Source organism: Peromyscus maniculatus, chromosome 7 (genome assembly GCF_049852395.1).
Source record: "Peromyscus maniculatus bairdii isolate BWxNUB_F1_BW_parent chromosome 7, HU_Pman_BW_mat_3.1, whole genome shotgun sequence".
Classification (NCBI taxonomy): domain Eukaryota; kingdom Metazoa; phylum Chordata; class Mammalia; order Rodentia; family Cricetidae; genus Peromyscus; species Peromyscus maniculatus.
The window spans coordinates 77,612,273-77,625,511 of record NC_134858.1 but is presented as its reverse complement, the minus strand read 5'-3'; the positions used below and the strand labels follow the sequence as shown (position 1 = coordinate 77,625,511).

At 45.5% G+C, this 13,239-nt stretch overlaps 1 protein-coding gene across 5 annotated transcripts; it reads left to right on the top strand.

Annotated features, from left to right (window-relative positions):
- On the top strand, positions 1-13,039 carry Prss35 (serine protease 35). Of its 5 annotated transcripts, none has more exons than XM_042281351.2 (2): positions 1-301; positions 10,337-13,039. In XM_042281351.2, the coding sequence occupies exon 2, from the start codon at positions 10,356-10,358 to the stop codon at positions 11,595-11,597; it is 1,242 nt and encodes a 413-aa protein (XP_042137285.1). In that variant the 5' UTR covers positions 1-301; positions 10,337-10,355; the 3' UTR covers positions 11,598-13,039. The 5 variants fall into 5 exon arrangements, with proteins under 5 accessions (XP_042137285.1, XP_042137286.1, XP_042137284.1 ...); XM_042281352.2 differs by having other exon boundaries at positions 241-323; XM_042281350.2 differs by lacking the exon at positions 1-301 and adding an exon at positions 435-690.
- The last annotated feature ends 200 nt before the right edge of the window (positions 13,040-13,239 follow it).

Genomic DNA, 13,239 nt, shown 5'->3' with positions numbered 1-13,239 from the left:
AAATTCTGCTGAGACCGGAGGTTGATGGTGGTGGTAAAAACCAGGCCTAAGTAGAAGCCACAGAAGGGAACTCCGGGAGGCTGCGCAGGATGCTCCCTGGGCGTCCCAGCATCCCAGCCTAGGCTCTACACCTCTGCCCTTGGGGTTAGGCAGAGAGACTCTTGAGTTGGAGGCAACCTTTGCTCCCTTGGCGCCGGTACTGACTGAGTTGGTTGAGGAAAGCAAAGTCCGGGTAGGAACTGGCTAGGGATAGACAAGAATTTGTTTTCGTGGATTGCTGGATACCAATAGGAAGACAAAGGTAGTTCACACCTCTCTTCCACGTTAGTATCATCTTCAGATGATGATAATTTGTGTGCGTGTGTGTGTGTGTGTGTGTGTGTGTGTGTGTGTGTGTGGTGTGTGTGTGTGTTTTGGATTATGTCTTGTGTAGCCAGGCTGGCCTTAAACTCTCTGTGAAACTAAGAAGGCTGGCCTTGAACTGCTGATCTCTCTGTCTCTACTCCCCACGTGCTAGTATCACAGGCCTGCACGATCACGCTGACGGCTCCTCCTCCTCCTCTGGTTTTTGTTGCTTTGTTTTTTTTTAAAAACATGAGTTAAAATATGCCCCGGGTGCCTACATCTTTTGTGAACCCACTTAGAGGTTTTTCTAGTGTTTAACCATCAGTGTGCAGCCGGGATGCAGGGGTGAGTATGCAGGATCCGCCCACCCATCCCTCCAAGCGGCGTCATCGCCCCCCCTTCCCCTCCCATCTCCAGGCACCCACCCAGCACAGCAGCACCACTCTGGCTGGCTGGTCCCGGGCCCTGCGAGCTCCGCGGAGCTGAGCAGCCCCTGCGCTCAGCTGCCCACTAGGATCCTGGCAGGGCACATTCCCTAACCAGTGCCTGCATCCCCCGCCCGGATCCTTGCTGGGCTGCGCTTTGGGACCGGAGAATACAGTAAGCTTCACTCACAGGTAAGGATGAACTCCTGAGACAGGAGGACACTCTAGAGCCTGTCCTGCTCCCGAACAAGGCGGGACCCACAGGAGGAGCATAGGGGCACTCGCTGCAGAAGGGATCAGGCTTAGGCTGTCTTCTAGGGATCAGCCACCCTTCCTTTCTGAGTGAGTGCTGGCCACTGCAAGGTTAATATCAGAGGAGCGATGTTTGCATTGGAATTGGAATACAAATGGAATGCTTTCTGCTTAAGCAGTACCAGAGGGGGCCCTCTTTATTTTTGTGATTATTAACAGATGTCACTGGAAAAGGTGTAAAAACCTTTCCTGGAAAGAAATTTGTCTCTTTGCAAAGTTATGTCAAAGCTAGTGTCTCTCTGCCTCTGTCTGCCTCACTCTTTTCCCCTCTCTCCCCTCCCCTCTGCCTGGGTAGCAAAAGGGACAGTGGAAGACCCTTGGAACAAGGAGGTGAAATGAAGTGGAAATCGGGGGCTTGCTTTAAAGAACCAGGCCCTCCTGTCAGGGGTGAGTGGATTTAAAAAGTGGCCAAGTATTGAGAATTACCAAAGCTGAGTGATGGGCACATGGAAACTAAGTTTTTCTTTTGACTCTCTCTCTCTCTTTTGTGTGTGTGTGTGTGTGTGTGTGTGTGTGTGTGTGTGTGTGTGTGTGATCTTGAGATTTTCTATAATAACAGAGTTCTGGGAAAGCTGCAGCAACTCCTCAGTCTGGTTGATTGGACTCTCTCACACTGTCTTCAATTTGGAAAGTCGTGGCTTGGGGCTGGGGAGATGGTTCACCATGTAAAGGGCTTGGCACACTAGCGTGGGGACCTGAGCTCGGATGCCCAGAACCCACATAAAGCCAGAGTAGGTGGTATACATCTGTAATTCCAGTGCCTTACAGGAGATGGGAGGAGAAGACAGGAGATGCCATGAAACCTTATAGTGGGCTAGCCTGGCATATGGCCACACTCAAGGTTGTCTGGGCATGCCTCCACCTCCACTCACTCACTCACTCACTCACTCACTCACTCACTCACTCACTCAAGCGAACCAAACACACACACAGAAAGATGTTGTCTGGTACATCAGGTCCCTTTCTCTCTGCCTTATTAACTTTTCTGGCTTCTGAAATATCCCCCCCCCCCTTATGCCCAAGTCCATTTGTGTCTACAGAGGATTATAAAAGTCATAACTTGCTGACTGGAGAATTGTGTTTAAGATCTGGTTTATGATTTAGAAAAGAGAATGTTAAAACCCCAGCCAAGTAAGAGAGCTGGGCTAGAGGGTGCCAATCAAACCATGTGTGGAATTTCATTTTAGAGATGATTCTTCCTTGTGAGACGGCGCATGTAGATTCCCTCGCCACTTTTCTTGCAGCTGTTTTATAATGTGAGACTGCTCAGAACCCGCTTGGCTCAGTCCTTGTAAAGTTGCTAGTGTGGGTTAACTTTCTCGACTGAATAGATCGCTTCTCTTTCTGTGCCCAATACTCCAATAGTCAACAGATGCATTGCTTTTTAACAGTGGGACCAGATGTGGGGATTCAGAAGCTAAAGCTACTTCACCTTAGATGTTACCAACGAGAACTCTGAGGTGGGGACATTAGGAAAGACCAACATCAAGTTAGCAGTTCATAAATCATTATTTTATGATTTAAAAAATTTTAAAAATTAGAAATTTCCTACAGGTAAAACTGATATGTGATTAGCAAAATACACTGTGACTATCAAATATAACATATTTATTAACTATTCTTTACTGAAAGTCCAAATTAAAAAATAGAGAGATTTTATACACCAGCAAATGCAAGAGCTAGCAGAGAGAGATGTTCCCTTGGGGTTACCTTAGTACCAGTCACCCCAAATTTGATTTACACACAGCAATCCATTTTATAAATTGAGATGTACATATCCTGGAAAAAAAAAAGCAGAAAAGAAAGAAAAAGAAAAAGAAGGGAGGTTTTGGGTTTTATTGTGATGAGAAACAGAAGTTGTGGGTTACTGTAAAATAATCAACAGTGTAACTTTACCATCCTCCTTTCCCTCAAGGACTGCCAAACTTTTGTAGCAGACATTGCTCTGTCTCCATTCCTGAAGCTGAACTTGAAAATAGTGCTATGGTATGTGGTATTTTGAATAGCAATTGGCACATTGTCAATGAACTCTCCAACCGTTTATTCTCAGCGCAGAATTGGTGGAGAGCTTATCCTTAGTAATGGGCTATAAAGTATTTGATAAACATATGGAAATATTTGGCAGGTTCATGGCTTTCTTTCGTGTTGAAATGAATCACAGCACATTTGGTGGACGGTTCAGCAGTGCTGTAGGCCATGGTGGGAGCGTGCTGGCGCAATAGCTGTTTTTGGAAAAACACCTGCCAGAAATTCGTCTGGCTGTGGTGAGCGTGATCAGAACTCAGTTCATCAGGATGAACTCTGGAACCCGGAGATGGGTTTGCTAAGTGTGATAGATTCCGTATGTGACAACTACTTAGTATATTGTGAACCGGTAATGCCTCCCCCGTTTCCCATGCTTAAAGGCCAAGTCGGGGATGCACAGCTGAATGATGGAAGAGTAAACGCCACCCCGGGGTTTGCTCTTGGTGGACTAGCTTTGCCATCTAGTGGTGGGAACGTAGATAGCCAGCAAGGTCCTGCTCCCAAGGACTAGCGATGGAGTCTTCGAAGGATCATTGATCAGTCAACCACTTACACACTCTTGATCTTGATTTACTTGTGAGGAAGACTAGATCTTAGGAACTCAGAGTTCACTCAATAGTCAAGAAGAACTTCCAGAGAGATTATGTACGGTGAAAAAAAAGCCTTTAAAATGATGCCCAGCATGGTTGACACTGAATTTGCTGAAAAGAAAAAGTATCTGTAGGGCTCAGAGTCTTGTCTCTAGCAATAGTGGTTATGACTATAAAAATTATGATATTCTGTTTTCATTTTCTCTAAAATATAATGTCTGTTTTTTTCATCATTTTTATAATTGATGTTTAGGGCCCATGAAATGGATCCCTCAACTTCATACTGCTTCCCACTACTCTTCAAACACCCAGGGAAGACAATTTTCGAAACTGTATTCTCATCTCCATCCATGGATTAAGTTCTTATTTCTTTAGTGTGGTGGGAGTGTATTTATGTGTGCTTGTGTACATGTGTACTAGTGCAAGTGCCTATGTATGCATGTGGAGATCAGAGGCCAGTCTTGGGTGCTGTTCCTCAGACACTGTCTAAATTTATGTTTATTTATTGTGTATGCGCGCTCGTGTGTGCGCGCGCGCGCGTGTGCACGCGCATGTGTGGCATATGATGTGTTCATGTGCCTGCAGAGGCCAGAAGAGGATGTCAGATCCCTTGGAGCTGGAGTTACAGGCAGTGTGAGCTGCAGACTGAAACCTGGTCTTTTGCAAGAGCAGTGAGCACTCTTAACCACTGAGCCATCACTCCGATGATTTTTCTGTTGGATTTTTCTCTTTTTCTTTACTTTTTTTGAAATTGGGTCTCACTCAAGCTCTGGCTGGCCTGGGACTCTCAGAGATCCACCTGCACCCGCCTATCGAGTGCTGAGATTAAAGGCGGGTGTCACTACGCCCAGCCCGGAAGCTGTCTACCTAGTTGTCTGAGTGGGATCTCTCACCAGGATCAAGACAAGGCTGGGAGCCAATGAGTTCCAGCAACCCCTCGTCTCCACTTCCCCAGCACTCAGATCACACAGGCATGTGCCCATACTAACCTTTTTAGAGCAGGTGCTAGGGACCAAACAGCCCCTGACGCTTGCATGGCAGGGACTTTAGTGAGAGCTATCTCCCAACGCCTCTCACTTCCCATTTCTGTTCTAGTAAACTACCCAAACCTTACAGAGTTAAAAATCACACAGAATTATTGATCTTATATACTTGGAGCTCAGAGGTCTGTTAGGAGGACTGTGTTCCTGTTAAGCTCCACTGCTTGCTTACTCTTGGCATCTGCTAGAGACCCCCCACATCCTCATCCTGAGGGGCCAGACCTTACCTCACCTCCATCTCCGCTTGCAACTCCACAGCTCTGTCCTGCCTCCCCTTTATAAGGCCTCGGGGTTGCAGTGGATTCATCTGATCTGACATCATGGCTGATCCCCTCATCCGAAAACCTTTAGCTTAATCACATTGGCACCATCCCCATTACCATGTGGGGAGTACAGCCACAGGTCCTCAGGACGAGGATGAGGGTCACTCTCGAGACCAGTGCTTGCATCCCACAGGGAGCACGCTGTAGTGAGAGGTATAGGAAATGCCTTAAATACCTACTGAAGTTTTCCTTTTGATTTTGTAGAAGATGTGGTGTCTCTGTGGCCCGGGCTGGTCTGGAACTGTTAAGACTGAATCTCCTGTGTTAGCCTCCCTAGTAGCTGAGACTTCGTGCATATACCATGGCAGCTTCCTATTATCTCCACTACTCTGCCAGGACAGTCACTCACTATGGAATCCAAGCTAGCCTAGAACTGGCAATCAGTCCTCTTGTCTCTGCCTCCCAAGGGCTGAGAGTACAGGTGTGAGCTACCAGACCCAGCTCCTTCAATTTTTGACTTCTCATGTTGGGTAACAATGATAACTGCTGCCATTTGCTGAGTGCTCACTGCAGGTGCACACGTGCATACACACACACCGGTTTCTCTCAAAAACTGTATGGAAAATGCACAGGTCAGGCACCCTTAAGAAAATCACCCTGCTCGTAAATAGCAAGCACAAGCTAATTTGGTCTTAAAGTCCACGGTCTCTGTTGTCTATCTTTGTTATGGCACTGACACTGTCCTTTTCCCACCACTGTGAAATTATATACTTCTTGTAAATATTGCATCACTTGGGGCTCTAGCCAGTCAGTGACATCTGTCAGTGACTATAGTGACCTAGAATGAAACTTCATACCTCTACTGTGATTCTTTCCCGCATCTTGCCAAACTCAAAATGGCCATGCAAGTTTGCAGAGGTATTTTCCAAAACGCAGCCCATTTTCCTGATGTTTCTTTATAATTGATTATCACTAGTGACACTCCTCTGTTTGCCCCGTGACCTTTGGCCTAAGTGCCACTTCTGTCTGTGGTTCTTCAGAGTGCCTAGGCCAGGCCACAGTGGCTCCTGGTATGTCAAGCCTTCCTACACAGGAGAAGGAGGAAATGAGGGTGTGTCAAAGCAGACAGTGGTACTGAGAGGGACAGAGGTCCTTAGTGGCTTTGAAAGGAAGAACAAGCACGTATTTTAAAGTGGTTATGCAGTCTGTTGTGTGTGCTGACATCCTCAGTAAGGTGACCCACAGTGTCACTGATCTGGCGGAATAGGCCCTTACATAAAAAATGCTCATGGCCTGATGTACAAGGATGTCCCATGCTATGTTCGCGAATGAGGCCAACTTACTCACTCTACATTAAGCAGATAATTTGCAAGTGAACTGGAAACTGTTAAGAAATAAAAGAATTTGTAAAACGGACTCCTTTGGAACAATGTATTTTGGGAGCTGGGGACCAGTTGGTAGAACACTAGCCTAAGACACGTGAAGCCCTGGGTTTGATCCTTGGCACCTAATAAACCCAGTATGGTGACATAAATCTATGATCCCACTGCTCAGAAGGTGGAGGGAGGATCAGAAGTTCAAGGTCACCTTCTCTCAGTTTTGAGGCCAGCCTGGGCTACATGAGATTCTGTCTCAAAAGAAAGAAACTATGCATTTTTTAACTTTGGCCAATAGTTAATTTTTGAGTAGAATAATAATTTTTAAATAACACATGTATCACCTGCTTACCATGCTCTGAGCGGAATGGTAATACTTTGCACATATCACCCCATTTACTTCTAAAGTTGCAGTATAAACTAGAACTTACTATTTTGTAGAAGATATGGTATCTCTGTGGCTCAGTCTGGTCTGGAACTATTAAGAGTGAGTATCCTGTGCACAGGAGGAAAATGAAACCTGGACAGCTAATAAACTATCTAAGTTCATATGCCTAATAGGAGCAAAGAAAAGATGGACAATTCCTGACCCAAATGTATGCCCATTATGTTGGCATGGATACACAAATATTCTAAACATTACCATCAACTCCCACTTCTAAGAACAACAGATAACACATGGTGGTAATAGTAAGTCATCTCTTGTAGTGATATGTGGTCATATGTATTAGAGGACCAGGTACAGCTACAGGTGTTAGAGTCTTACATCATTCCTGTCTGCTGTACCTGTCTCTAGAATCCAGCCCACGATCAACTGTGTGAATGCTGACTCACAGTAGTGGGCAATGATTGCAATCTCACTTTTCTTATCCAAACCTGGGATTTGCAGCCCCAACCCAGGCAAGCCCCCTGGAAACTGACAGCATTATATCACTATTATAATAGGAGACAGGGCAAAGGAAGGCGTGGGCACAGGCATGGAAAGAGCTGCCTTTCCATTCGGGACCATGTCTCCTAGGTTACTGAGTTGGGTTTTGTGGATGATGGGTGGATGTAGTCCTATCCACTGGACTGTGGGTTGCTTCATCAATCAGAGCTATCATTTCCCTTGACATTTTACCATAAGGAAAACTCAGATTTTCCAAAAGGAAGTGTTCTTAGACATCTGTCCAATTTTAAATCACAGACCAAATTAGATGGGCTAACTAAAGCAAAGGCCCTCTTATTACTGTGATTTGGAGCTCATATTGCAAGGCTCTGCCCTTGTCCATGGCCAAAGATAGACATGGGCATGGCTTTTATTCCAGTGGGTTCACTCCAGAGACGCTCACAACAGGGCCGGAAAAGTGATGCCATCACATGATCCACGGTGTTGGATGCAGGAGGCATCCATACAAGCCTACTGAATTGGATGCTTCAGACATACAACTACTTGCATGATATAAGCATAAATAAGATGTGTTTCTTCTTTATTAAATCTAAGCCATTTGATATTAGTGGTTGCTAACACAGTAAACGAGTGGAGAAGGGATTAAGTTTATTTTTTACACAAAGATGATGTAGAAGCTATCTGGAGTGCAGTTAAGCCGTCATCCCTGGAAAGACAGCCTTTGAGGGTAGGTTCCTGGCTGCTTTAATGTCACTCAAATTTTCCTGAATCTCAAAAGCATCTGGAAGCCTGGTTAAAACATGGTTATCTGAGAAACCCCACAGCCCTTCCAAGGGAGCTTGTAATTCTTTTCAGATTTGTTTTATTTTATGGGTATGAGTGTTTTGCCTGTATGTGTACCACACGCATGTCTGGTAACTGAGGAAGTCAGAAGAGGGCATCAGATTCCCTGGAACTGGAACTATAGATTGTTGGGATCCACCATGTGGGTGCTGGGAACTCAACCTGGGTCCTCTGTAAGAGCAACACTTACTTTAACTGTTGAACCATCTCATAGGCAGAGTTGGCAGGCAGAGAGAATATATAGAAGGAGACATCTGGGAGGAGATCTAGTAGCCAGAGAAGGAGGAGGACATCAGGGGCCAGCCACCCAGCTACACAGCAAGCCATGGAATAAGAGTGAAAGTAGGGTTATAGAAGTAAGAAAAGGTAAAAGTCCAGAAAGGAAAGACAGACGGACTAAGTTAAGAAGAGGTGGCAAGAAAAAAGCCAAGCGAAGGCCGGGCATTTATAAATAAGAAAAAGTCTCTGTGTGTGATTTATTTGGGCACTGATGGGCTCCCCAAAAGAGTAAAAACAACAACAGACAAATAAGAGAGAGAGTTTCGAAAACTGCTCCAAGAAATGCCTCAAGCAGTAGCCTGTGAACTGCAGCCCTGCTAAGTGCATATATTTACATGCTTACATGCCTGTGCCCCTAGAGAAGAGGAAACTGCAAATGTTAGAGGGGCATCATAGTATCACATGTTGGCAACTTTAAATATATTTAATACCAGGAAAGCTTAGATGATGAGAGCCATGATGGAAAGAGACCATGGTATATCGTGATCACATTCTCCAAGTGGTAAATCAAGAACCATGGTCCACGCGCCACAAATTCTTAAACTAATTTTCATATACAATTCCACTATGAAAACACTTTTATACAAATGGCAGTTCCATGTGTGTAGGACATATTTCAGCATAAAGTGGTCTTCACTGTGTATTTTCCGTTCATGGCAAAGGAGCCTGTAAAAAGCGAAGGGAACCCACTGCAGCTGTGGTTACCTATACAAGAGCTACCAAAGACCAGGCAACAAGATCATCCGCCATCCCAGCGGGTCACACTGCTTGGACTTAGAGTTCTAAAACTAAAAAACGACAACATGAAGGTGTGATGGGGAGGTGTTGGGGCAGTGCGGGGGAGGGCTCTTCAGGGGTAGGTAAGGTTAAGACATATAGTATATTTGTGTGAAATTGTCGATGAATAAATAAAAGATATTCTAAAGAACAACAACAACAAAAAAAAAAAAAATCAAAGGAGGGGCCAGGCCTGGTGACAAAGGTCTAAAGCCCCACTTACTCAGGAGGCTGAGGCAGAAAGATCAATGATCACGACCAGTCTAGGTGACAGAGAAAGTTCAAGCAAGGTCAACTTGTGCAACCGAGACTGTCTCAAAATAAAAAAAGTAGAAGCAGCAAATGCTGTAGATGCTTGCCCAGCGGGCATGAAGCCCTAGGTTCAACTCCAGCCCCATTCCCCCATTCCATCCCCCCTTCCTTGTGTGTGTGTTTGTGTGTGTTGTGTGTCTGTATGTGTATGTGTAATGTGTCTGTGTGTTTGTGTGTTGTGTTTATGTGTATGTATGTGGTGTGTGTGTTGTTGTATGTGTGCTTGTGTGCATACCTATGCATATATAAACTCAGAGCAGGTGACCAGCAGATGAACGCATCTGTTTCGAACTCCATGTTGCTTCGTGCTTCGAAGCAGCATCTGTCTGATATCCTCCTCCATATCAGCTCCCTCTGCAAACCCTGGATCAGGGAAGTTCTGCACTCCAGTGAATGTTTTCAAATTCTGATAGTCATTTACATTTTAGACATGAAGAATTTTTGATCCTGCTTTTAAAGAGCTAAGTCCCAGGAGGAACTGCAAGATGCTGCTTCTGTCTCTATTTATAATCAATGGAGAAAGGAGCATCTGGGAGGGGCTGTGGGTCTGAGATCGCCCAACAGGAGCCCTCCCTGTCCCATCCTGCATTGTCTGGGCAAGTAGGTGGGGAGGGGAAGAGGGACCCATACAGCTGACAGGGAGAGAGCTGGGTGAGAAACAACTTGTTGATTTTTGGATGTTTGTTTTGGGTCAGTTTGGTGGAGTGTTGATCTACTCTCCAGAAGGTCTAAGGTGGGTGAAAATAGGATCTATTCACGGTGGAGGTACACTGAGGACCTATTCCATAAACGAAGAGGTATGTGTCATTTAAAAGCAAAGAGGTCATAAAACCACTCATTCTTTTTTTCTGTTTTTAAAGGGCAAAATAGAAGTACAAGATGGAAAATACGTTATTTTGGTTGATAATCTTCATCTCTGGATGGACCCTCTCTGATGGGTCTGAAACAGAGCCGGATTTTACGTGGCACTTGAGCAGAATACCCCGGGTTGTAAGTGAGAGGACTGTCCATCTTGCCAGCCCCACATTCCAGGCAGATGCTGGGATGGTGATGACCGCAGTGTGCGGCATCGAATGTCAGGAAGAGCTCCCGGCTCCCAGCCTTTCCCAGCTCGAAGACTCCCTTTCCTATGAGACGGTCTTTGAGAATGGCACCCGAACCTTAACCAGGGTGAAAGTTCAAGATCTGATCCCAGAGCCCACTCGAAACAGCAGCCTAAAAGGAGCACGCCCGAGGAGGCTGCGGCGGCAGGTGTATGGTACCGACAGCAGGTTCAGCATCTTGGACAAAAGGTTCTTGACCAATTTCCCTTTTAATACAGCGGTCAAGCTGTCTACTGGCTGCAGCGGCGCCCTCATCTCCCCCAACCACGTGCTCACAGCTGCCCATTGTGTCCATGATGGGAAGGACTATATCAAAGGCAGTAAAAAGCTGAGGGTGGGGGTGCTGAAGATGAGAAACAAAGGAGGCGGCAAGAAACGCAGAGGTTCCAAGAGGAGCCGGAGAGAAGCAGAGGGCGGTGGCCAAAGTCACAGCGGCCAGGAGCATCCTCAGGAGAGCGCCACCCAGAGACGGGGAAAAGGGTCCAGGCGGGGTCCGAGGGTCACTCAAGGGAGGCCATCCTTCCAGTGGACCCGCGTCAAGAGCACCCACATTCCCAAAGGCTGGGCGAGGGGAGAGAGCGGGGACCCGGCCTTGGACTACGACTATGCACTCCTGGAGCTGAAACGAGCACACAAGCAGCAGCACATGGAGCTGGGAGTCAGCCCCGCCATCACCAAGCTGCCGGGCGGCTGGATCCACTTCTCTGGGTTTGACAAGGACAGGGATGATCAGTTGGTGTATAGGTTTTGCAGCGTTTCTGAGGAATCCAACAACCTCCTGTACCAGTACTGCGATGCTGAGGCAGGCTCCACCGGCTCTGGGATCTATCTGAGGCTGAAAGAGCCAGGCAAAAAAACCTGGAAGCGGAAGATCATCGCGGTCTACTCAGGCCACCAGTGGGTGGATGTGCACGGGGTTCAGAAGGACTATAACGTGGCTGTGCGCATCACTCCACTCAAGTACGCCCAGATTTGCCTCTGGATCCATGGAAATGCAGCCAACTGCGCTTATGGCTGAGGGAAAGCTGAAGCAAGTTCAGGCACATCCTGAATCCCAGAGAAAGTCAGTTCTCATTCTGAGACCACTCACAGGCTATACTTGGACTTGAACCTAGCAGGGGTATGCCAGCATTTTCACAGACGCCCTTTATCAAAATTAGCTTACTTTCTCACGGTTAGAATGTTTAGGTACAGATAATGAAACTAGATGACCCTTCAGCATCAAATATATACTCTATGTGATGCTAAGGTTCGTTTGCGGGAAACCGTTTGTTTACTTGGGCCTTCTTTAAAACTAGACACTCTTTAAAATGTCAGACTAGAACTGTAACGTGACTTCTCAATGGGCTTGCTCTTAGAGTCCTACTGTAAGAAGAATCAACTTGAACGGAAAATACAAAGATTCACAGCAACACAATTAGAAACAGGAGACACAGAGGTTTCGTTTGCAGTGCTGTGCGATGGAGCCTTTCCCTTCTGCTCCTGCCCTCAGCGTGGATATGTGTTTTCTCTTGGTACTTAGAAACTTAAAGAACTACAGGTCAAACCACATACAAATCACAAATCAGAAGAAGTAGTGAGCCTTATAAATAAAACTACCAACTGTGGTTTAAACAAAAAACCCAGTATCAAAGTGTCTTTCTAAAAATTGGTGAAACACTTTGTTTTGTGCAATAAACCAACTTTAGAGATATTGAAAGCGGAGACACTTTAAGATGTCAAGTTTTTATTTAACTGATTTTCAAAGTAGGAAGTTTCCAAGGCGTGCGGAGAAGCCATTTCCCAAGCCAGGGTCCCCTTTTGAGTGTCACACCCGGTTGGGTTGTACTGTCCACTGTGTGTGAGGTGCTATATTTTTAATGCAAGGAATTTTTTTTTTTCAAAAGAGAACCCACTTGCCCCAAACCACGAGATAGCAAAGAAGGTTCTGATGGTTCTCATTAGGGACCAAGGTGGCATCATCACTCATCATCACTCTGCCTCCCAAGTAGCATTAAGCAGTTAGCGGCCACGGAGAGCAAAATGCAGAGCGGTCGCTCAGGACACACCTCATGAACAACCAAGTATGTGGTGAATGGCTATAAGCAGGGGTTAGGTCGGCATTATGCCTGGACAGTTTTGATGTCACTCAAACACACTCTAAAATCTAGTAACCAGGGGCCCGATCTTTGGTCTGTTCTTTCTGGCAATTTCTAAGGCCACATATTTTTCTCTCATGACACAACTGACTGCCAGGGTAAAATCTTTTTCTTTTAGAGGTGTCCTAATAAAGACTACAAAATAAGAAATAACGTTATTTCCTATTTTTGTTTTCTGTTATATTCTTGATTAGTAAGCAAAGGAATATCTTCGTTTGGGTTAGCATAGTGTTTTTGTAAATGGTGCTCAAAATATCTGCCATTCTTTTATAATGTGAGTTGTTGTTAAAATAGTTCAATAAAATGAAAAAAATAAAATGTATGACTGTGTTTATATATAGACATGCTTTAAAGGGTTTTAGAAAATATTTGATTAACTATTATTGAATTAGAAAGTAGTATCTTTAGTGCTCATCTCACTGAGACGGAGGCCCTCCTTGCTTTCAGTAGAAGAGGAACACACACTGAAAAACAGATCCATTTGCTCTGGGGTGGGGTAATAGGGAGAGTCTCTGTATTGGT